Source organism: Chenopodium quinoa, unplaced genomic scaffold (assembly GCF_001683475.1).
Source record: "Chenopodium quinoa cultivar QQ74 unplaced genomic scaffold, ASM168347v1, whole genome shotgun sequence".
NCBI lineage: Eukaryota > Viridiplantae > Streptophyta > Magnoliopsida > Caryophyllales > Amaranthaceae > Chenopodium > Chenopodium quinoa.
In genome coordinates this window covers 3,701,900-3,727,456 of record NW_018742630.1, presented here as the reverse complement: position 1 = coordinate 3,727,456, position 25,557 = coordinate 3,701,900, and the positions used below count along the sequence as shown (strand labels likewise).

The window sequence follows — 25,557 nt, the reverse complement described above, 5'->3', positions numbered from 1 at the left end:
GATATATTTAGGGTTTTAAAAATAATTTAATTTCGATATTATTTAAACTCACCAAAAATAAATTTAGTTCGATATACATTAAAAATCCAACACATGCTAATCAAAGATATGAGAGTAAGGGATAACTCAAGTGGTTAAAGCTTCCCTCCCGATCCTAAGAGATCTTGGGATTGATTCTCATCACCTGCCCTTGTGGCTCTCTGGGAAAATTGTCTAGAACTACCCGTAAGATAGGGTCATTTGTGAACAACTACCCATTTATAAAAAAAAAAAAAACAGAAAATCCAACCCAACCCCACCCTCCTTCCCTGACCACCCCATCCCCACCACCGGAACCCAGCAACCCCATTCCCCTCTCCACTGGAAAACCCACAGCCCACAACACCAAACAACCACCATCACCACCAGCCTAAACTCCAATCACCACCAATTTTTGTGAAGAACCCTAAAAAAATTGAATTGGGGTTTTTTTGTTTGGTGAAGCAATTCACAAAATTGTTTGCTCTAATTGATTGTATGTTGAATTGTGAACATTTTGGTACAAGTTTCATAAAATTTGGTGAAGAAATGATGTTCCTCAAGCTTTCATGTGAAAGCTTCAATGGAGCTTCAATGACGTTTTTGTGCGTTTGGGAAAAGGAGAGGAAGGAGAGGGGGCCAGCATCGGCGGAGAAATGGCGGCGAGAGAGAAGGGGGGTGGGGTTTCGGGGTGGTGGAGGCTGGTGGCTAGGGTTACGGGACCATATTAGGGTTTTGGGGTGTCTTTCAGTGGGGGGTGTTTCAAGGATGGGTTAGGTGGGTTTTTTCGGTGGCTGGGTTGCTTTAAGGTCAACTCCGGTGGGTTTTTCGGTGGCTGGGGGTGCCGACGGTGGGGCTGGGTTAGGGTTTTGGGGCTGCCAGCGGCAGTTCATAGTTGACGGTAGTGGGGCTGGGTTAGGGTTTAGGGTTTTTTTTTTTCATTTTTTTATCCAATAAAAAAATGACACGTGTACAATGTGGGGCCCACTAACGGTTTTTTGGATGGAAAACGTTAATGGGTAGTTCTACCCAAACTTTTTCAAACTTGCGGATAGTTGTAAACAAATAAAAAAAATGGGTAGTTGTTCACAAATGGGCCTATCTTCCGAGTAGTTCTAGACAATTTTCCCTGGCTCTCTATACACCAAAAAAAAAAAAAAAAATATCAATCAACCAACAAGGTAAGTTTATTGTAATTTGAATTTCATACAACATGAACATTAGAATCATACATCAGCCCAACAAAACTGGGCAAAAGGAAGGGGAAGGTAGCAGCTTAGCTCAGCAGGCTATCTGATGCATTATTATTAGCACATAAAGAGCACACCTCCAGCAACTTCTTATATTAAGCTCAATCATCAAATCTGAAATGCAGCAAATATAGATACAACCACAACAAAACGTCCTAAATGTAAGACACTGACAAATTCATCACCGAGCATCACCCACACACTTGTTGCATCTTGGTTCTTCAACGTTCTCCATGGCCAGAAGAATCTTTGATTAAATTGAACCTTACTCATTTTATTTGACAATTCCAGGTTCAGGGCCATGACCAGATCGATTTGGACAAATTGAAATATATATGGTGTGAAGTTTTTCAATGCTCAACCTATAGCATGATCCTTTCTACCTCATCTAGGATTCGTAATGTCATTGCTGCCAACCATACTGCTGCTGATTACGATTCATATTTGAGCCTCGGCCAGTACCTGAACCGCCATAAGGACCACCTTGCTGAAAATTTGGTGCACCTGCTCCATAACCGCTTGCCCCACTACCACGTGGGCCACTTGAACCATAAGGCGGAACACGCCCTTGCTGTGGGTAGGGGGCATTGCCATAGCCCCCTCCGCCGCCACCTTGGCTTGCACGATTAGGGTGACTATATCCACCACTAGGATTTCCACTCTGGGAATATCTGTTGGGGCCTCCAGCAGAGGGCCCTCTAGGTTTTCCATAGTGATGGCCAGGCCCTGCAGGAACTGACGAATGAGAACCATGCATGGGCTGGTTAGGTCCAGGCCGCATCTGACCATGTGATTGACCAGATTGCTGAATAGGTGGAAGACGAGAATGTGGTGGGGGATGCTGAAGTTTCTGACGTTTTGCTGCTTCTTCATGTTGTCTTTGCTGCTGGCGTTTCTTCTTTGTTTGGAATTCATGTGATGCTTCATATTTTGGCAAACTGATTTAAAAAGAATTAAGTTTTTACTAAGGAACTCTGATTAGCTTGAAAAAATTTGGTCTATTATATACATTTTATAAATGAATACCGAAATAGTACATCCAAGAAAAAGAAGTAAAAGAACCTCTTTGGATCACAAGGCAATGGATCAGCCCAGAAGTATTCAGCATCTAGTGCATCCTTTGCAGAAATTCTCTGAACCAACATGAAATATGTATGAGTCCATAATATGCAAAAGAAAGACAAATCAGCTCATCTAAACAAAACAAAGACTAGAAATTATGGAAGCAAAGCAAATGACAAGCAATAAGATCCCTCTATCCCATAGAAAATTTCACTTCCTATTTTAGAATGTCCTAAAATAAGCATGCCATTGTCTTTAAAGTTGGTCACTAATTTAGAATTAATTTCTACTTTTCTCTCTCCATCAGAACCTTTTTCTCTTTGCATCCCGACACTTTCTCATACTACTTTTTCACTGAATAATTTATCCACTTTTTATTTTTCTTTACTCTCCATTTAACTTCTATTAATCTTTAACCATTTACAAATGAGAGTTTAACATGGGACTTGGACAATGAAAAATACTAAATATGATTAGTCAAATAATCAATTATTTGTTCCCTACTTCAGTTAATTTCTCCAACATTTTGCAAGAAACAAACAAGAAAGATTTTAAGCATAGGTAATCTGCCACTTTTTACCTGTGCTGGATCAAGTGTCAGCATTCTCTCCAACAACTCCAAAGCATGTCGATCAAAGCTGCCACAGGAAAATTTCAAAATAAAATTAGGGTGACTATCTGCAAAACTGGAAATGATTATTTGCTTTTCAAGGCATGAAAAAGGAAAATCAACATACTGTCTAAAATACTCCCGTAGACGTCTCTTCATTGGCCTATTTGGCTTAAAGTTGGTATACCAAGGGAGTTTTGTAACCCCTGGCCAGTTGGCCTCATCTGGAGCTCCACAAAGCTCAAAAATCTTATTTATTTGCTCTGGCTACAATAGCGCAATACACAATAAGAACAAACCATGTATCACACAGGCCAGAGTAAGTAGTAGGGAAAACACAGCTCTTCATACTATTAAAGAAAGGATTGCAGTTCAGAGCCAAGGGCATCACATAGTAACACCTAACACAACAAGAATCACTGCATAAGATACGACAAAATGACACTAGGCTGACCAAATCCAAGACTCAACAGATGACGTCAATTCATAGCTTTAGAAGTTTAGCCTGACCAACCCAAGAAAGTAGACAACATCCACTCCAAGATACTGACAAACATGCTGACAGTTGTGCTAAAGTCCAATATCCACAAATGTGCTAAAGAAGCCACTGCTCTTCCAGATCTAATATTTATAGCACTTTAATCACCCAAAATCTAGATTTAGTAGTTGTCTATGAAAGGTAATCTAATACCCAAAATTCTACCTTGGTAAACACTTACAATTGGAGTAAGTAGTGGTTTGGCCACTTACAATTGGCTAAGTGATTGTTTGAGCGTCTAGTCGTCTACTCTAAAATCTAGCCATAGCACCTACAATCGGGATAGGTAGAGCTTCTATTAGAGAGAAATTAGCATGTCAATTGTCAAATTCTTACTTTTGTTTCGTTTGTCTCATTTGTCGAAAGATTATTGTTATTTAAAAATAAACTTCCTTCCTAGCGCCTCTCACGCACACATACAGGAAAATAAAACCTCTACCAAGAGGGGGAAACATGGCTTAAACCAGCCTCCTATTCCTCATTTATACCTCATCTTTGCCAGGAAATACTGGTTTTCCATGGAGCAGCTCCGCGAAGATACATCCAACTGACCACATGTCAACAGCAGGACCATACTTTGTGCTACCAAGCAGCAGCTCTGGAGGTCTGCCTCAAATTAAAAAAGGATCAAATATTGACCAAGAATGAAAAATTGATAAAGATCTATAAAGGGCTTTGAATAACATAATGGAGGATATTATAATATCCACATTTTAATTCCTCAAATCAACCACACACCTGTACCACAATGTAATAACACGGTTGGTGAGATTCCCATTATGATCACTAGAAAAAGAGCGAGCAAGGCCAAAATCTGCAAGCTTTAGCATCCCCTCATTGTCAATGAGAAGATTTGAACCTGACATACACATATATCAGACTGGATCCTAATACTCCTAAACTCAGCAAACAAACCAAACACCAAGATTAGAGATTATAAGACCTTTAATATCACGATGCAGTACTTGGTTTACGTGACAATAGTGAAGTCCCGTCAAAAGTTGTCTCATGTAACACTGCAACCGCAAATATTACTCGTTCAGGTTTTTAAAAAACACAGTGGAATCTGGTCGATAAGGAGATAAGAATTCAGTACACTTGTTACAGACTTACAGTACCTTGATCTGTGGAACGGAAAATCTCATCCCAGGACGATCAGCAAGACCAGTTAAATCATGATCCATATACTCAAAGACCATGTAGATTCCACCTTTATATTTATTACCATCTGCAGCAAGTATTTAAAGGCCACACAGTCTAAGCTAACTTGACAAACAAATAACATGTATTAAAGGTTATATAGATATAGATATAGATGTGCATAGAAACAACATAATATGCAAAGAAGATCATAGTCTATTACCTGGCCTCCCTTGCTCATCCTTTTCAGGACCTGAAATAGAGCATGCATACAGTAAAAACAAAGTTTTGAAGAAGATAGTAGAGTTATTAGCAGGCCAAAGGTCAGAGTAATTCACCAGGGGATGTTACAATCTCCTTTAGTTGTATCACATTTTCATGATGCAGCTTCTTCAGAATCTTGATTTCACGAATGGCAGTTATTGGAAACTGAAACAGTAATCAAATTAATTTTACATCTAGTAAACCAAGTTTTAAACACTGTTTAGCTACCAAGTATATTAAATTTGGAAAGCAACACAAAGAGCGTGCTGCCCTGAACACATACCCCTTCTTTTTCATTGTCCATTCTTATTTTCTTCAAAGCAACAATTTCTCCAGTCTCAATTTCTTTAGCCATGAAAACTTGCCTGAGGTTAGAAAGACAAAGAGAAAATATCAATCAGATCATTCCGATATTGTATGCATCAGTTAAAGAAGGCTAAGAAATAAATATCCTTTTATGTAAAAAGGGATATTACTCGTGATAAGGACCATATAAATGTAAGTTTTATTGGGGGCAAAACAAATTCAATACATTTCTATCACGGAAAGATCAAGCAAAATTCATGGCCAGACGAAAAGCTCATAATCATTATTCAATGACCGAGCAATGGAATTTCACCCTATATTGAATCAATTAACTAAGTTAAGGTTAATCTCACCTCCATAACTGAATTGACTCATAGAAATACAACACAAACTAACAAAACCAATCCAGAAACAACCCAAGATTACCGAAAATCTCAAAGTGAACGTTCGAATTTTACTCGATCAAGATGTGCCCAGTGTCAAAACACACAAAGCTGAATTACCCAATAACAACTCATTGATCAATTGTCAAACCATATCCAACACCAGTAAATAACCTTTCATTTCATAGAAAAAACTAACCTCATTCTCAGTATAATTCACATCAGTTTATGTAATCCCCTGTCCCCATCCCACCCCGCCCCACCCTGGTTAAATTAGACCATCAAGACTAGATAACAGTATAAACATTGCATCAAAAGAGTAAATTTTCAAACAAAATCACACTATTCTTGTTCCATATTACATCAAAATCAACAATTTCCCACAATTCAAATTCGTAGAACGCAATGCCCAATGAGGAAACTTCTAAACAGACCCAAAATTCAAAATTTAACAACTTAGAAAACCCATCAATCAACAAACAAGATAACATCAATTTACAAATTTTGCCAAAAAACATAAAATTAAGAAATTCAGTAAAATACCCATAAGTTCCTTCACCAATTTGTTCCAATTTCTGAAAACAATCGACGCTTCTAGAACCCCAAGTGGGTGATTCATGGAGGTTGAGTTGGCCGGGAGCTGCCACCGCCATGGCAGTAATTAAAGGTTTGCGGAAGAAGAGAGGAGAGAAACTAGGGTTTCGTTATTGTAATTAAAGAATTCACTGCAATTAAAATTGTTTGACAAAGAGTGAACAAAAAGATAGCTTCAACAAAAAAATTGAAATTCAACACTTTGTATAAATACCTTTTCCCTCTTTATTTTTGGAATTGGGTTGGAATTCATCCAAACAAAGTACAGTAAGAAATTTCTAAATATCAATAGATTTTATTGAATGGTTTCCTTAAATAATGTTTGTATTTCGTGCTCTATAAAAGAAAATAATTTGAACATCTACTCGTATTATTTTTAGAAATTTATGCAAGTTTCGACTTTTCCTCAAAACAAATAAAAAAAGGGGTTGTTAAATATCGCCCTCGAATATCTAACTAACACCCGCAAAATAACATAAAATTACGTACTTAACCTTATAATAACAATTATTAAAATAATTAATTTTACCTCAATTTCACACTTTTACCGTACACAAAAATTTTAACCGTTATCTCCAGTGGTCAATGACCACCAACGATCATCGAACCAACCACCGTGATTTTCAAAATCAAACAAATTTATTAAATTTTGCAAAATCAAATTTATTAGATCTTATGGATGACGACGAAATACTGGAAACACAACCTATGTTACTCGCTGAAGGCTCGTCGGACCATATGGACTCGGTGTGTGCTGATAAAAAAGTATTAAAATTCGAAACCCAGGCAAACGTCTAGGATTTTCGAAAACCCTAGGCTGAAACGCCTAGTTTTTTCGAACATCCTAGGAAGTTTCGAAAAAACTAGGCGTTTCAGCCTAGGGTTATCGAAAATCCTAGGCGTTTGCCTGGGTTTCGATTTTTTTTTATTGTTGTGGTTGTTTGAATTTTCTAAGCGATTCATCTCAACCGCCCAGATCTTTCGTACAACCATACGGTTGTTCGAATGAACTAGGCGTTTGAGCCTAGGTTGTTCGAAAAAACAGGGTGTTTGAACCCGATTTCAGAAAATAAAAAAAATAAAAAAAAAGACAAATCTTGTCTTCGGCGACCGCCTTCCCCTTGTCCTTCCTCATCATATCTGCGGCTGTGTAGATCGAGAAACCAAAGATTAAAGGAGGTGGTGGTTGGTGGTTAAAAGAGGAGGTGGTGGTGGTGGTGGTTTGGAGAGAGAAGAGGTAGTGAGGGTGGGTAAATTATTGTTTGAGGGGGGTAATTTTTTTTTTTAAATACAAGGGTAAATTTGTAAAATATAGTTTATTTGCGGGCCTTAGTTAGATATTCGAGGGCGACATTTAGCTTTCCAAAGCTTAGAGTATATACTTTTTTTTTTTACTTAACCTACTTTGACTTTTATACTATTCACACTACTGACATACACCCTCCAACTGAGTTACCCAAGGCTAAAAATCCAACTGATTAATGGACAGCATTAGAAGTATTAAACAAATAAAAATGCAACACTATTGTTATTGAGTTACTCAAGGCTAAAAAGTTCTTGTTTTATTTTCTTACACTTTGCAACATGAACTAAATTTCTTTAGTTGAGACTTGAGCGAAAAATGTTTGCAAAAGAAAAATAGTGTTTCTTTTTTTTTTTGAAACACAAGATAGAGCTATATTATTAAGTAATGTCCAGTTCCGCCAAAGTTGTAATGCTTTGGGGGAACGGAGAAAATCATACATTTTTCACGTTCATGCCAGTATCCCACCGAGCTACGAGGTGAGCTACTGTATTACAATGTCTTTTAACATATGAAAAATTGCATACATTGAAACTAGCTCTATCTCTAACAATATTATCATAGATAGAATAAATCGAAGAGAAACCTTGTTCCATAATCGAGATCGCCTTTACCACATTAATTACGTCAGATTCCAGCCAAACCTTCGCATACCCCATTCTCCTTGCCACCTGCAGCCCGTATCTTATCGCCATAGCCTCCACATAAGTAGGGGAGCAAGATGAACCTTCTTTGTTACTGCCAAAATGACGCTGCCACTTGCGTCTCTGCACACTGCCCCCAACCCAGCCATTCCCTCCTTTGGCACATGAGCATCAACATTTATCTTGATCACGTGGGGGGGGGGGGGGGGAGCAAGATGAACCTATGTGGAGGCTATGGCAGCAACAAAGAAGGTTCATCTTGCTCCCCCTACTTATGTGGAGGCTATGGCGATGAGATACGAGCTGCAGGTGGCAAGGAGAATGGGGTATGCGAAGGTTTGGGTGGAATATGACGCAATTAATGTGGTAAAGGCAGCCCCCGTCTGAGTTATACTCGCAAGCAAGAACACCTTCGAAGCGTAGCTCATATAATCTTGAACGAGCCGATTAAAACCAGCTGCAAGTATTACAAAGTCAGGCCTTTCATCCCCAGAACAAGCAAATTTCTACATCGCCATGATGCCCACATCAATGCCGCCATTGAACAAACAACATCAGCATTATACTTCCTATTAATTCAGCCCCAACACGCAGCAAAAGACTCCATTGGCGTATCCACCAGGTTCGTTTTTAGCTCACTTCAACTCCAAATAGCATTTGTAGCCTCACATTCAAACAACGAGTGAGTTATAGTCTCCCTCTCTGCCCCACAAATTTGGCACACAACGTCCCCAGTAATGTGGCGATGCACGCATTAGCCTATCTGATATATATCAAATATTTCACAGCAAAATTACCACGCACCGCACTCCATAGAAAGTGCTTGAGCTAAGGTGGACCACGTGCCTTCCAGACCAGCTTCCACACTTCCTCATCAGCTCCCATACTACTCCATTCCCCTGTCCCAACTTCGCCAACCAATACCCCGATCTAACTGTGTATTCCCCACACTTTGTTCCAAACCAATACATCGAATCAGCACATTCAATTTGAGACAACGGTGTGGCAAGGATAAGATAAGAAAATTCTGAATTAAAGGAGCTTCGTACCATATCAACATTCCACTCCCTGCATCCTTTAGCCAGAAAATCACGCATCACCATATTCTTCTCAAAGCCAGCAGTTCTAAGAAGAACAAATGGCTTCTCCTCCTTCACAAGCATGGTACCTTCCACGCGAGGATACTAGAGCTAGACCTATCAATTTTCAACCCGATCCGAACCCGACCCGTTTTTGTAGGTATTGAACAAAGTTTTTTGACCCGTAACCCGATTTAACCCGAACCCGTTTAACCCGTTAACTTGCAGGTCAAACCCGACCCGTCGACCCAATTTTATGTTTTTTTTTTAAATAAATTCGTTTATTTGAAAATTAATACGAAGTATTAGTTTATTGATTAAGTTTGATTAATTGTCTACCATCGGACGTTTGTTATTTCATCTCTTTCTCATTTATCTATCTCATTTAACTCTTGCTCAATTCCACATCAATCACCTCCTACACCAATTATTGACCTACACTAATTGCATCCGTATAACCCACATCACCGTCATACCATTGATCGATTGGCAGATCTAGTGATATTATGTCAAGAGATATTATAGTCCACATATATAATTATGTTGGTCTCTTCCTTTAATTTTGGAATGTTTAAAACTTTTATTTTTAAGTTTATTATTTTTTTTATTAGTTAGAATTCGATGTGCTTCAATGAAATGGTGACGATTTAAATTATGTAGTATGTAATGGCTAAAAATAATATGGTGAAAATGTTCGTTTAAAAAATTGGAAAAAAATAGCAAATTAAGCTTGAAACATAAAAAAAAATTTAAAAAATAAGCTAAAAAAATAAAAAATTGTTCTAAACCTGTTGGGTTGAACCGAACCCGACACTTTGGGTTAGGGTTGAGCACTTCTCGACCCGTGACCCAAAGTGACCCGTGACTTGGAGCGACCGGACTCGAACCAGACCCGTTCGGCCCGATTAACAGGTCTAATTAGAGCCATTCCCTACTCTCTAAACAAGTCCATCACGCAACAAATTTTTTGCTCCCCACATACTCTTCCATGAATAACTCGGATCGTACCCTCTATTCGCCTCAAGTACAGTCGAATTCTGAAAGTATTTAGCTTTAAGAATTTTGTGAAGTCGAGTGGACTCGTAATTATGCAGCCGCCAAACTTGTTTCGCTAAGAGAGCTTGATTGAAACATTTTAAATCCCTAAAACCCATGCCACCCTTAGCCTTCGGAACACATTGCTTTCCCCAACTCTGGCAATGCATTTTCCTCTCATCTTCCCTTGACTCCTACCAGAATCGACATAAAAGAGTGTGAATTTCATCAATGAGCTAGGCCTTGAGGAATTTTAAATATGTTCATCATATATGTTGGAATCGCTTGTGCTACGGCTTTAATAAGAACCTCCTTCCCCGGCCTTGACAATAACCTTTCCTTCCACCCATTCAATTTCTTCCAAATCCTCTCCTTTAAACACGCAAAAATGGCTTTTTTCGACTTCCCAATCATCGTAGGCAACCTAGATACTTCTCGTGTCTCTTCACTTCTCTAACACCAAGGGTCTCAATAATTTCGTTCCTCCTATCAACAGAAACACATTTGCTAAAAGCCACCTCTGTCTTACATAGATTGACTTTCTAACCCAATGCACTTTCGTACGTACTAATAATACCAACAATTTTTTAACATTCCTGCAGAGTAGCTTTAGCAAAAAGTATACTATCGTCGGCAAAAAGTACCTTTAGCAAAATAGTGTTTCTTTTTATAGAGTAAACTAGATGATTTTTGAGCCATGATCGGTTTTTAAAATTAATGGTAATTGATTTTATTTATTTATTTATTTATTGAAACAAAAATGATAATTGAAATCCAAATATATGGACATAAAGTTGGGCCTGACCTCGACCTAACCTAGCCACATGGTGGCCTTTTTTTTTTTTTTGTTAAATAGAGGGGCACCTAAACGGCTACACTTACTTATATAATCGAGATAATAAAATGAATTTTATTTTTCCATCTACAAAATAATAAACCCTTTTCAAATATCAATCAATCAATCAATAACTATACTTAAAACAGACACCAGGAATAACACATGTCATTTTCTAGTATCGTTTTTTTTCCTCCAAAAAGCATTTTCCAAAAAAAAAATGCTAACTTTATTTTTCTTTTTATATCTTTTGATTGACAACTTATTTAAGACAATAAAATTATATTCTGTATCTTTTTAGTTTATATATTATAATAGAAATTAAAGATTCTTATTACTAATATTAATATTATTTGTGATATTATTCTGATATATTGCAATTACATGGATTTAATTCATAGTACTAAATTAATAAAATCATTACGTTATATTGGATCAAATTGACTTTAACACATAAATCTATAACTATATAGTATTATATTAATTAATAACATGACTATATACTAAAGGTGAAACCAAAAAAATGACATATATCATATTTTGGCTAAAATTTTCCCACCCTTTTCTTCTTTCTTTTTTTTTGACCAAATTTTAATGGCATCAATTTAATAACCCACAATAATATTAATTTTCATTTTGAAAACATATATAATCCAAATATACTCAACAGATTTCCATTTTGACAACATATTTAATCCAAATATACTAAACTTTTTGTTACATATCTTCTATATACATTAGGAAACTTTTAGTTACAAAAAATACTACAGAGTAATAAAGATTTTAAAAAAGGTATTTGAATAATATTTTTATCCAAGTTTATTATAATATCATTTTTTTTCTCCAACTTTTATCATTGATTATAAAATTTATTTTAATCAAAAAAGAAAATTCATTTTGTTAGTATTGAAGTTTTCGCAGTGAACTTGAGAAAATAGAGAAAATGGAGTAGAGAGAAAGGAGAAGATATTATTGCATATTGAATGAATTAATTTTCTGTAAGAAGAATACAGAATATTTATACAGCAGTTTATTGAGCTAATAACTAATTATCCTCGAGTTTAGGAAATCTGTTACAACTAAATTATAGGCACGTGTCTTCATCACATGAGCCTTCTAACTGATTATCATCAACATCCCCCCGCAAGCTGGGAATCGTATCAATATACATTCCTAGCTTGGACTTGAGTTTGTCATACTGGAGTGACCCTAAAGCCTTAGTCATAATATCTGCCAGTTGTTCTGCAGTAGGAGTGTAGGTCAATACAATCAAACCTTCTAGCACCTTATCCCTTGTGAAATGACAATCTAGTTCAATGTGCTTTGTCCGCTCATGAAACACAGGGTTCTTCCCTATATTAATTGCACTCTGATTGTCACAATGCAGTATAACAAGCTGTAGGTTCAGAACCTCTAACTCAGTTAACAATCTCACTAACCAAGTTGTCTCTGAAGCTGTTGCTGCCATAGCTCTATACTCTGCTTCACTAGAGATTTTTGATATTGTTGACTGTTTCTTTGACTTCCAAGAAACTGGAGAATTGCCTAACAGCAAAACATAGCCTGTGACTGACCTCCTTGTATTTGGACAAGCTGCCCAGTTTGAATCTGAGTAAGCCACTAAAGAAAGCTGATCAGTAACATGTAACATAATACCTTGTCCCACAGAATGTGCTACATATCTTAAGACATGTTGTAGAGCCTTTGCATGTGATGATCTTGGTTGCTGCATAAACTGACTTAAAGTCTGAACAGAGAAGGATAAATCTGGTCTGGTATGAGATAAAAAATTCAGCTTCCCAACCATCTTCCTATAATGTTCTGGATCAGGATACAAATCTCCATCATCTAGAAGTTTTATGTTTGCTGGCAATGGTGTTTTTGCAACCTTGGATACATCCATATTGCATTCTTGCAAGAGCTCTTTTGTGAATTTCCTCTGTGTCATTATTATGCCATTCTGCAGATAAGAAACTTCATTTCCCAAGAAGTAATTCAGAACTCCCAAGTCTTTAATGTTGAATACTGAATGCAAATGCTCCTTGAACCAGTGAATTTCCTTCTCATCTGACCCTGTGACAATTATATCATCAACATAAACCACAACAATTGTAATCTTCCCATCCACTTTCTTTATGAACAAGGAATAATCATTCTTTGATTGAATGTATTGCATCTGCTTCAGCTCAGTGTTCAGCTTTGCAAACCATTGTCTTGATGCTTGTTTAAGACCATAAAGGGATTTTTTCAGCTTGCACACCAAGTTATCCGGATTTGGAATTCCTTGATGGACCTTCATATACACTTCCTCTGTGAGATCACCATGCAAAAAAGCATTGTTGATATCAAGTTGAAATAATTTCCATTTTTTATGTGCTGCTATAGCCAACAAACATCTTACAGTTGTCATTTTAACAACTGGTGAGAAAGTCTCCAAGTAGTCTATTCCATATCTCTGTGTGAAACCTTGAGCAACTAATCTTGCTTTCAGTCTTACAACACTACCATCTGCTTTAAGTTTCCCCTTATACACCCATTTGCATCCTATAGCCTTTTTATCCTTAGGCAAACAAACCAAATCCCATGTGCCATTATCATTCAATGCTTTTATTTCTTTTTGCATAGCTTCCACCCATCCTGCATCATGAGATGCTTCAAAAAAACTTGTTGGTTCAGTGACCTGATCAGCCTTGCTTATCAACACTCTCTGAGAAACTGGAAGCTCATCAAAATGTATAATATTGCACCAATGACCAGAAAAAGAATCAGCTACACAAATGTAGTTATTCAAGTAGCTAGGTTTCTTCCTAGGCCTGTCTGAATGTCTTGGTTGAGGGACTGTAACATTGTGAGGTATATTTTGTGGAGCTTCAGGGTTTGTGTTTGAGGTGTCTTCAGGTATATTTTGTGTTTCAGTGTTTATAAGGAAAGGTTCTGGTATGATAAATTATGTGTCAAGGTCAAACTCAGTGTTTATAGGTAAGAAAATAGGGTGATCTGTGGGTTTATTCTTTGTTTCAAAGTGAAAGGGTAAATGTTTTTCATAGAATGTTATATCTCTTGATATAATCATTTTCTTTGATTCTAGATCAAACACCTTGTAAGCTTTCTGGTTGGGTGGATATCCCATTAGCACACAGGATGAAGATCTTGAATCAAACTTTGATCGCCCAAATTTTAAAGAAGATATGTAGCATAGACAACCAAACACTTTTAGATGTGTTAAATCAGGCTTTTTTCATTCAACAGCTGATATGGTGACATGAAATTCACAAAACTCAAAGGCATTCTGTTTATCACATGTGTTGCTGTCAGTAAACATTCTCCCCAAAACCTCACTGGTACCCTTGATTGAAAATACAATGCTCTTGCAGTTTCTAGCAAGTGCCTGTGTTTTCTTTCCACTATTCCATTTTGCTGTGGTGTATCAGCACAAGACTTCTGATGATTTATCCCATTTTTCTTGTAAACATGAACAATATCACCTTCACACAATTCCTTGGCATTATCTGTCCTTACACATAAAACATTCCTTTTGTATTGTGTTTTGACAAAAACAAGCAAATCAGTAAAAATTTTAACAGCATCACTCTTACTTTTCATAAGAAATGTCCATGTATTTCTTGAGAAATCATCTACAACAGTGAAAAAGTAACTAAAACCATCATGAGTTTTAGTTTTATATGGCCCCCAAGTATCTATATGTAGTAAATCAAAACAACTTTCAGACTTAGACACACTAATAGGAAAAGGTTTCCTAGTCTGCCTAGCTTTATGACAAATTTGACACACTATTTCACAGCCTGCCTTATTATCAAAAGTAGAATCTATTAGACACAATTTATTGAAGGGCATGTGTCCCATCCTTAAATGCCAGAGTTTTGCATCATCAACAGTCTTGTTTGCTAATCCAGAGTCAGCTACTGCTACTTCTTGTAATTGTTGCTCTTGTTTCCCTGCTGTTTTTTCATTAACAGCATACAATCCTGATACCAGATTACCAAGAACCACTGACTGATTCAAAGTTGACCCCTAAATCAAGCATTTATCATGAGTAAATACTATTTCACAGTTCAGATCTCTACACAATTTATGAGTAGAAATCAGATTGAATTTTAACCCTGGTACATGTAACACATTTGGCAAAACTATACCATTATCAAAGGTTATAGTCCCTATGTGTTCAACCACCACATGTTTACCATCAGCAATTGTTATAGTGTTAGGACACTTATCAAAGGTCTTATATGACTCAAATAACTGTAAACTTGAACAAATGTGGTCTGTAGCACCACTATCAACTATCCACTTTGCATTTGAACAAGTTAACAGACATGTACCTGCTGCATGAGCCTGTGAATCTGCAACTGAGTTAGCATCTTGATTCTGTAATGCCTTGAGAATACTATCAAACTGATCAGCTGAAATGTGAGTAATATGCCCAGCAGATTCTTCTTCTTCTTCAATATGAGCCACTGCTGCAATCTTCTTCCCTTTTTCTTTAGAAAAATCATATCGATAACCATGTAACTTGTAGCATTTCCCAACAGTATGACCAGGAATCCTGCAATGCTCACAATAAGGCCTTCTTCCAGCCATGACCAACTTATTGTCATTTGCTGACTGAAATGTCATCTTGGAACCCTAAAAATGATTCTTATAATTCTTTCTGTAATCTGCTGCAAATACCATAGATCTATTGTTTAAATCTTCATCAATCTGACTAGCTTGTCTCTGTTTCTCTTCTTGAATAAGTAGTTTATATGCCATAGAAATCGTTGGCAAAGGTTGCATCATAAGAATATTAGTCCTTACTGCTGTAAACTTGTTGTCTAGCTTCATTAATAGCTGCACCAGTCTCTCCTCCTGTTGCTGCTTCAGAAAAACTTGTATACAGGTACAACCAGGACTAGAACAAGAAGGCAAAGGATTCATCTGATTGATTTGATCCCATATTGCCTTGATCTGAGTAAAAAACACTGTAATAAAAGTTTCTGATCCTTGATTCAAGTCTGTTAAAGACTGTTGTAAGGAATACAGTTGAGGTCCAGAAGTTTGTGAAAATCTTTCTTCTAGATCTTTCCAGATTTCTTGAGAAGTACTCAAGAATAGCACACTTCTTGTAATTGAAGTATCAAGAGACCTCAGAATATATGATATGATAATTGCATCACATCTCTTCCAAGCACCATAGTTCGGATCATCTTCTGCTGGTTTAGGTAGACTCCATCTACAAATCCAAGCTTATTTTTCGTGGCCAAAGCTATCACCACACTTCTCTTCCATTCTCCATAAGCTTCTCCAGAAAATTTCTCAGAAACTATAGGTAATGCAGTATTCTCAGAAGGATTTACATAGTAAGGTGATGTAGGATCAGAGGTGACTGCAATCAAATTCGCTGCCATTTTCAGCTAGAATTTGAAGCTTCAGATTAATGAATTTCACCCAAACTCTCAAAAACCTTGATTAGAATCGCAGAAATTTGGATCAAACAAACAATTCTGTTAATCCTTTGAATTCGGATTAACAATTCAAGAAAATAATTCTGTTAATCCTTTGAATTCAGATTAACAATTCAAGAATATGAAATAGAATTTTGTTACGAACTAGATTTCACTGCAAAAATCACAAGATCGAAGTATTTTGATTAACCCGCTTTGATACCATATTGAAGTTTTCGCAGTGAACTTGAGAAAATAGAGAAAATGGAGTAGAGAGAAAGGAGAAGATATTATTGCATATTGAATGAATTAAATTTCTGTAAGAAGAATACAAAATATTTATACAGCAGTTTGTTGAGCTAATAACTAACTATCCTCAAGTTTAGGAAATCTGTTACAACTGAATTATAGGCACGTGTCTTCATCACATGAGCCTTCTAACTGATTATCATCAACAGTAGCATACTTCATATAAATCTTAGGATTATACACAACATTTATGTGAACAAAATCATTTTGTTATATAATAAATACTAGATGAAACCCGTGCGATGCACGATTTGTTTGAATTTTTTAAAACATTTTTTTTTTTGGTATTTATGTGCTAAAATTTGTTATATATTTAGATAAATTTCCTAATATCAAAAGATCAGATAATATTTTATATTTAATTAAATTAAACTTAAAAATCTCATTCGCCAATTTTACTTACATGGCATTTGAATTATTTAATTCTAAAAGAGGATGCCCAAATTGTTGATAAAATTTCAGTATAAACTTTTTGGCTTGAATGTTAAATACGGTCCTACAATCCCTTTTGATAATATAGGATATTTTATACATATGATGCCATATTGCTTATTTAATTAAATAGTAGTGTACTTTTTGTAGTTTTGTTTATGAATAGATTTCTATGTTATTATTGACTTGAAATTATTTTTATTAAACTTAAATTGTTTTTTTTACTAATTCTATATTATTTTTTTAAATAAATTAAATATATTAAATGGATCTTATTTTAAAGTACTTTTTAAAATTATTATCAGGATGGTTATAGGATATTTATTAAAAGTTATTATTAATTTTGTACATATGAAATATTAGAAGTATATCGATAATAAAACTATAAACAACAATTTTATCTTAAAAAAATTATCCAAATTTCGCTTACTTAGTATCATGTGTCACAATAAAACCTATTTATCGTCTACGTAGTTCGAAACTTGGTGAAAAAAGTGGAATGCCAAGTGTCGCTGTTAAAGAAAAATTATTTTTATTTTTATTTTTATTATGAGATTATTATTTTAAATGATAAATGCAAGTCCACGATACAACAGTTTATACAAATTGTGCTTGATAAAACTTTCGGATAAATTTTTTTGTCTTGAATGTTAAATACGATCATATAATCCCTTTTGATAATGCAGGATATTTAAGATTATGATTCCATATCTCTTATATTTATATAATAGTGTATTTTTGTAGTTTTGTTTATAAATAAATATCATATTATTTTTATTAAACTTAAATTATTTTTACTAAACTTAAATTATTTTTACTAAAATGAAATTATTTTTACGGATTAAAACTTATTTTTACTAATTCTCTATTTTTTTAAAATAATAAATTAAATATATTATAAATGATCTTAACTTTTTAAAATGAATTTGATGATGGAAATAAAATTGAGTTATAGGATATTTATTAAAAGTTAGGATTAATTATGTATATTTGAAATATTAGAATTTTATCGATAATAAAACTCTATACAACAAATTTTATCGATAATAAAACTCTATACAACAATTTTATCTTAAAAAAACTATCCAAAAATCGCTTACTTATCATCATATGTGTCACAATAATATCTATTTATCACCTACATGGCGCGACACTTGAAATGCCAAGTATCGCTGTCTTGTGGCCTGACCGGCTTTATTTATTAGTGAATATGATATTAGATTAGATTGAAAACTCAACCTAAAGTAAAAATAAAATAACCTCAATTTTCATATTACGGCCGGTCAAAATGTGTCAACAAAATAGAGACAAATGTATCGACCTTCCTAAACCATTCATTGGCAAATCCGACATTCATGTTGTGGGATGTTCCAATGGTTAGATCCTATCGTCGCCATGATTATTACTGGTTGGATGAAAAAACAATAATAGTAAGATCGCGTTAAACTTGATGATTTTTAATCCATGTACTGATATGTTTAAGTCTAACATCTCGTTGACATTCTCAGACTTGTGTTACCGTACAAATATGATCGGCACAAGTGTTGGATTTGGGTACGACCGTGTGAATGATGATTATAAGATTGTTGTTGTGGATTACTACAACGACGAACACCAATGGTTTGATCTAGATTTCCATCACTCGCACTTAAACTACACGGACTTTCTTGTCATTCATAGTTTAAAGGCCGATTCTTGGTGATGTGTTGAGGAAACCTCGGCTACATTGATGAGACATCCGGATTATTATTACGAGCTTTGTAACAATGGTGTTCTTATAAACAACCATTTAGTCCATTGGTTGTATTGCTATCCAACCAACAAAGAGACGAGTATAGGGGTCCTCAATCTTGACACCGAAAAATGGGTTGATGATGAATTACCATTGCCCAATGTAAGTTTACCATATCCTTACCATGTTGACGACCTTGATTGTACAAAATTTTACCTAGGGGTTTATGGTGGGTGTTTGTGTTTTACCCGGCCCTTAAGTTTAAGGGTAAACACGAAATCGTGGATGATGTTTCTAAGTATCTCTTTACGTAGATGTTTTGTTGTTTTTCCTAATGGTTGTGGTACAAGAGGAGAAATTTTGCTTAGGAAAAATAATTTGCAGTCTACAGAGAGATTATTCGTGCCTCGTGATGGTCATACACTAGACATTAAAAGTAGTGTATGGTATGACATTGAAGATAAAACAATGAAACAATGAAGAGGTTTTGAAATTCACTGAGGCTCCTCTTCGTCATAAGGTTCTAGCATTGACCCGCGGAAGTCTTGTTCCAGTGTATGGAGGATGTCCAGCCATGAAGGTGTAGGTGAAGCTGAATTAGATAAAAGAGATGATGCATGAAGAGGTTTACCACAAGTAAATAAATTTTTTTATTATGAATTGAAGTAGTATTAATTATGTTTTGTTATGAATTTTGTGTGAGTTTATTTGTTTAGAATGTTGTTTGGTTGATTTGTTTCTTTCCACTACAACATCATTTTCTTAAAGGTTTTACAATTAGTTTGTGTGTGGCGGTGTGGTTTTGCTCGTTTCTAATGTGTGTAAATGTGTGGTGTCGCCACTCTCATTAGCAACCATCGCGGAGGCTAGTATGAGAGTAATCAATATTGACACTGTGACACTGTTTTTTAAGCCTTTAATTGGGTGAAAGTGATCACAATTATCTCAAAATTTTCTCACTTTTACTGATTTATATATCATTCTGTTGAGGATTAATCATATTCAATGAGCAAGATGCTCCTACGTGTACATACTAGTTCAGATCCTCCTAGACTACCGTAAGAATGATGGGCTGTGCCTTGGTATCGAGCCTGTAAATTTAGTAATTGCTACGGAGTATAAGACTTGTAAGTTGCGGGAGCAATAGGAGTGTAACTGTGCAAGGGCCTAAGGGAGCTGCTCTTCGGGGCTGCCTCCAAGCAATTGATGCTGGAAAGTTACTTCTGATGCAGAACCTGGGGCGCTGTTAGAGTCAACAACGGGTGGTCTAATCAAGATATTCTCGGGTGTACAGAATTTTTTTTATTTGTGTTTGGCCTTTCATTGTTAGGAAGGGCAACGTAGTTGGCCATTATTAGTTTTCAACCTTGTAAACAGGCAGATGTATCTATTACTCAGATTCCAGTTTCCAGATGTTTGCTTCCCTTAGATCTAATTGAAACATATAACATATTTTGCCTGCAATTACATCTTATCAATTCTGACTTGAATTAGTGCCAAAAGTTAGCTGGTTGGGTAAAGGACAGGGGACTGTGATGACCGGGAGGAGTGATGGGGTATAGGAGTGCGGGTGTGGGTGGGGTGTCGGGTTGGGGTTGGGGTTGGGGTTGGGGCTGGGGCTGGGAGGGGTGAGAGATGGGAGGGGCGAGGAGGATAAGAATTCTGTAGAGGACCCTGAACTCTGTCTTTGTCCCCGTATCGGCGTATCTGTCCCTGTCGCTCTTGTTAGTAGTACCTTCACAGGTGAAAATGCGAGATTCGTGTATGCTATAGTGTATACTATTACAAGACATGCAAATGCTGCAATTAAGGGGAGAATGAGAAATAAAGTGAAAGATATATACACATACACAGTCAAACACTCAAACTCACAAATTGTTAGCAAGATTTCTCTAACAGCATAAGCTCAGCTGCTCATTAATTCAATCTACCGTTTCAAAAATGGTGGTTGCTGAGTACAGCTGACATTTTGTCTCTACCATTGTTGGCTAAGAACCCCACGTCCCTAGATCTACATACTGGGGTTGTAAATGCAGCGAACACTAAACCTGGCTCAAACAATACATTCGTGTGAAAACTTCAGTTTCATAGCTTCAATCTCTATTGCCGGGCAAAGATTGGAACTTTGGATCATAAGCCACCCAATGCCTATGCGGATTGGAGAAGGCGCCAACTGCAGGTGATGGTTCACCAGAATTGCTATGAGAAACCGTTCCTTCCATTGCTGCTCTTCTATATGGATCATAATACAGATCATTGCTCTGGTATAGAGAAGGGTATTGTGCATCTTGATTTGGGTGTGTGCTGTCATAGGGTTCTGGGAGTACACACAAAGACGAGAGAACTGTCAGCAAATGCAGAAGTTTCCCACCAAAGAACTAAAACAACATAATATCTTTTAACCCCTGTGGAAACCTAAATCATCCTTTTTTTGCTTCTTTTTTAGGGTATGTTGTATATCCAGTAAGATTCATTGAGATAGGATATTCATTGTTTGTTTCCTTAAATTAGATACTTGTACATATATATACATATAAGCCAAGAAAGACATTCCTAAAAAGCCGAAACAAAATTTCCACCAAAAATGTAAAGTATACAATATAAAACCAAAAAGAATAACCTTGCACTCTCTTCTCCACATCCAGTATTTTGGCTTGTAGGGTTTCTACCTCCCTATCCATGCTGATCAGATTTTTCTCCTTCATTTGCATATGTTCCACAAGATCAAGATTCATGTGTTTTTCATGTTCAAAGGCCAAACTTCAAAAGAAACAAAGTCACTAGGTTTAGAATCAATTCCAAAGTCAATGTGAATACAACAAGAGATGACATAAGAGTTACAATGAAATTGAGGAGATAAATTCAAAGAGAAGATGATAATGAGATAATTGATACACAGAGTACAACAACAAACAAATTCAGCCTCTAAAACAACAAACATCAAGCTAAAAAGCCAACAACCCAAAAATTATATGATTGAACTAAATGGTCCAAAGCTAAAATCAACTTGTACTTTTTTTTTTTGAAGAGAAAATCAACTTGTACTTTCCTAATCGATCACTGTAGTATGCTATCATAGAAGTATCTCAGTTACTCCGCTCACAGAGATCTAAAAGAACCTCGGGAGTTTAATAATTCTACTCACTTTCACTAGACTATGTCCAAGTAATGGCTATTTACCTTTTATTGCATGAAGTCCAATCCAGAATGTTAGATCTAACCTAAAACTTTTGCTAGTTAAAAAAAAAAGGAACAAAGAAGATGCAAAGAGAGAACTATATGGAAAATATACTTCAGCGAAGCAGAACCATTGCCATATTCCACAGTCCACAGACTGCAGGAGCAAGTCCAGCAACCCTCCAATAAATAAATAAACTAACAATTAAATGAATTAATATCCAATAGGAAAGCCAGATTTTAAATGACATTGCTTGCACTTGTAAACTCATAAACGTACAAACGCATGCACATGTTTTGAAGAACTTGCTGGCTTTATTGGTTTACTGCATTGCCGATACTACTTGGTCAAGAAAATTACAAATTGATTCGCAATGTTAAAACACAAACACAGACAACACTCACCGTAGACGTTGGTGTTCCAGCTTCATACTGTCCAATTTAGAGAGCAATTCAGGAATCCTCTTAATGTCAGTATGCCACTTGTCAAGATCTTGACTTGCTTGCTTAATTTTCAATGTCAGCTCTTGTCTAGCTGCCACTAAGCTCTGTGCATCCTTGTGGGCCTGTTGGAGGTCCTTCTTCACACTCTCTCCAGCTTTAAGGCCTAACTCCATTCTTGCAATCTTCTCAAGCAAAACCCGAATTTGAATATCACTTTCCGTCTCAATACTTCTAATGTGAGCCTTAAGTCTACGTATTTCGTCATCAACCATGGCACGATCTTGTCTCATAGCTGCTATTGATGTTGCCAATCTCTTATTTTCCATTACAAGATGATCTATCTCATCAATCTGTGTGCCATTTCCAGGTGGTGGTCCATGCTGCATCATCCCAGGCACCGTGAGATGACCTCTTCCTGACATCTCCAAGTAAAACTCAGGCTAAAACAAGTGCTCCTGCCTGCAGCGCCAGCACAAAAAGCACATATTCATCAACACAAGAAATAATATCATCAATCCTCTAGAGAGTTTTCTGTCAAAGCAAAACTCAGAAATGACATTTGACCAATGCACAGTTCTGTGTTCAAAAAAAGAGTTGGCAAGTGGCCAAAATCCCAGGTATAGTGAACCTTTTTCGTATTTTGAATTAGCAAAAGATATTCAGAACATGCAGCTGAGAACAAGGCTTAAGCACATTTATGTATAACAGGTTTTAGTCCCACTTTATATCACATTGTTTCTTAAATCCAAGGCAGATTCAAAATATAAGCCTCCTACCTCAAATATTCTTGCAGTCTTCTAATTAAACTGATAAAGCAACTGCATACACAATATGGGCCGTGTACAGAACAATCGATCAGGAGTACCTCCGGTTCAAACAAGAATTAAATCATATAATTTCGATAAACTTGGGATCATACAAAAAGAAGAAAGCCAAGAAACCAATTATTATTGATTCGTAGTTCTTTTATCTACATAAGAAAACATATTGAACAGGCAACCAATACGACAAAACCTCATACCATAATCAATTAATCAGAACTGCCCTTCAGACTTATGAATGAAAGGCCCTTTCATTACTCTCATCTCTCCAACTAATGATATCCAATCAGCTATTATCAAAGAAGTATAATGAGTATCAAATTCCATCAATGAATTTTTGAACTACAAAAATATAACCTGGACTTTAAAGAATTTCTGTAGCAAACCATCATTACATTTAGATGAATAAACAGAAGAATTCTGTTCAATCTTTGTGCTACTTGAAAAACAATGGCAATAACTGGAGACAGAGAAAGCTCACAGCCTAAACCTAGCACCTTAAACTCTTATCTCTCAAACAAATTGAGGAGGAGGGAGAGGACTCTATTTAAAGTATATATGAGTCACAGCAACAAAGGCCTCTTAACCCTCGCATAACCCTTGAAAATCATCCTTTCCTCACACACTCCTCTCTAAGAGATAAAGCCTCCCAAAAATCTAAACAGTCAGTTATTACAATGACAAGTTATTACCCTCCACTCGTCCCATGTTAGAAAATCTACTAATTATCAATCAAAATTATGTTTTTTTTTCTTTTTTTTTTTTCCAATCAAAATTGAGGGTTGTATGTGAGTCCAAAGGATTTGTCTGCCTTCCAAAAGGCCTTTATCTTATAAGAAACATTTGGCATGTACCATTTGCAACAATAATGTACAAAGAAAGTACTACTTCCGCTCCTTTTTGCTCTTTAAGCTTTCACCATAAGTCCATTCCTTTTTGTTCTTTACACTTGTGACTTAACAATCTTTTACCTCCATAACCCACAACTAAAGAGCCTAGTTTTGCCACTTGCAACCCAAATTTTTCACTCTCTTTCTTCGTTTCTTAAATCTTGTGCAAATACTCCGTAGTAAGCATCAAGAACATTAAGGAACGGGGAAATATTATCCCCAGATATCATTTACTAAAGCACATACTTGTATTATGTTTTCATTTCAACACGACTAAAACATTAAACATCTAAGCTCGGGTCGATTTTCCATTGACATTTACACCCCCGGTTCATCAGTCACCAATTTGTGTTAATCACTAGCAACAGTAATAGACATTTTCCAAAAATTATCATTTAATTAACATATAATGTGAAAAAACAAAATAATAAAATCTTCATAAAACCATCATTTCACATTTCTTGATCACAATCAAGAAAGTGCCACAGCAATCAATCAATCCACATTTACAAATTATCATAAAGATGAGCAAAAAGCCATCAAATTAAGTTAATTAGTTCATTAATTTATTAACCCTTCCAGCATCTTAAACGAAATCCAGTTCAAACCCATCAACAAACAAACAAACACAAGAATTGAATCAAATAAATTATCATTCAAATTTAACATGCACCCAATTATCTCCAGTAATTCACCCAAACTATAAAATGCTAAAGAGCGTTCAAAGATTCAAACTTTATATCACAAAATGTAAATTATTGACAAATTTTCAGTAGCCCTTAAAACAATCAAGAAATTCAGATAAAAAAGAATAGGGGAGAGAAGAGCACTTACGAATAAATGGGTTAGATGTTCCCGTCGACGGAAGCCGGGATGCCCTGCTCGGAGCCTCGAAAGCTTTAATCGGCCTCTTTGGAATGAGACCAATGCGTGACGTCTTTTTTCTTTTTTTCTTTTAATTTTCTTTAATTGGTGTCAAAAAAGAAAAAAAATATATTTAATTACTAAATACAACGACAAATGTTACGGGGTGAGGTTTGTTGGCTGTATTGAGCACCCAATCGCCTGTTGGTGTAGTGACGATTGGGAACACTCGGTAAAGACCAGTGAGGATTGCGTGTTCGATTCTCGCAATATCAATTAGGTGGAGAATAGAATATAATCACCCAGAACTGTGCTGAACTGATTCTCGAATTCGGATTAACCCAAAAGATGAATCGGGTAGAACACCAAAAATAATAGATAGTATT

General features: G+C 36.0%; 2 protein-coding genes across 3 annotated transcripts; both read right to left on the bottom strand.

Moving 5' to 3' along the window:
* Positions 1–958: 958 nt before the first annotated feature.
* On the bottom strand, positions 959–6,597 carry LOC110721927 (cyclin-dependent kinase C-2-like). Of its 2 annotated transcripts, XM_021901162.1 has the most exons (13): positions 6,380–6,597; positions 6,115–6,296; positions 5,166–5,247; positions 4,957–5,047; positions 4,842–4,871; positions 4,597–4,706; positions 4,422–4,494; positions 4,217–4,337; positions 3,967–4,084; positions 3,068–3,207; positions 2,911–2,968; positions 2,331–2,401; positions 959–2,206 (listed from the first exon to the last, which is right to left on the bottom strand). In XM_021901162.1, exons 2-13 carry the CDS (start codon positions 6,222–6,224, stop codon positions 1,672–1,674), a joined length of 1,539 nt encoding a protein of 512 aa, XP_021756854.1. In that variant the 5' UTR covers positions 6,225–6,296; positions 6,380–6,597; the 3' UTR covers positions 959–1,671. The 2 variants fall into 2 exon arrangements, with proteins under 2 accessions (XP_021756854.1, XP_021756855.1); XM_021901163.1 differs by lacking the exon at positions 6,380–6,597 and having other exon boundaries at positions 6,115–6,363.
* Positions 6,598–20,793: 14,196 nt separating this feature from the next.
* Positions 20,794–25,281, bottom strand: LOC110721926 (protein FLX-like 4). Its single transcript, XM_021901161.1, has 4 exons — positions 25,142–25,281; positions 22,558–23,055; positions 21,596–21,735; positions 20,794–21,292 (listed from the first exon to the last, which is right to left on the bottom strand). Exons 2-4 carry the CDS (start codon positions 23,016–23,018, stop codon positions 21,069–21,071), a joined length of 825 nt encoding a protein of 274 aa, XP_021756853.1. The 5' UTR covers positions 23,019–23,055; positions 25,142–25,281; the 3' UTR covers positions 20,794–21,068.
* Between the last annotated feature and the right edge of the window lie 276 nt (positions 25,282–25,557).

What these genes read in the sequence shown, in the direction of transcription:
- LOC110721927 (XM_021901162.1), bottom strand. Translation starts at nt 6,224, where the DNA reads ATGGCGGTGGCAGCTCCCGGCCAACTCAACCTCCATGAATCACCCACT. An exon ending in GGAGATTGTAACATCCCCTG is followed by an intron (nt 4,872 to 4,956) that starts GTGAATTACTCT and finishes GCTCTATTTCAG; the next exon opens with GTCCTGAAAAGGATGAGCAA. An exon ending in GTTATTACATTGTGGTACAG is followed by an intron (nt 4,085 to 4,216) that starts GTGTGTGGTTGA and finishes AATTTGAGGCAG; the next exon opens with ACCTCCAGAGCTGCTGCTTG.
- LOC110721926 (XM_021901161.1), bottom strand. Translation starts at nt 23,018, where the DNA reads ATGTCAGGAAGAGGTCATCTCACGGTGCCTGGGATGATGCAGCATGGA. An exon ending in CTGGAACACCAACGTCTACG is followed by an intron (nt 21,736 to 22,557) that starts GTGAGTGTTGTC and finishes TTTCTTTTGAAG; the next exon opens with TTTGGCCTTTGAACATGAAA. An exon ending in TGTGGAGAAGAGAGTGCAAG is followed by an intron (nt 21,293 to 21,595) that starts GTTATTCTTTTT and finishes GTGTACTCCCAG; the next exon opens with AACCCTATGACAGCACACAC.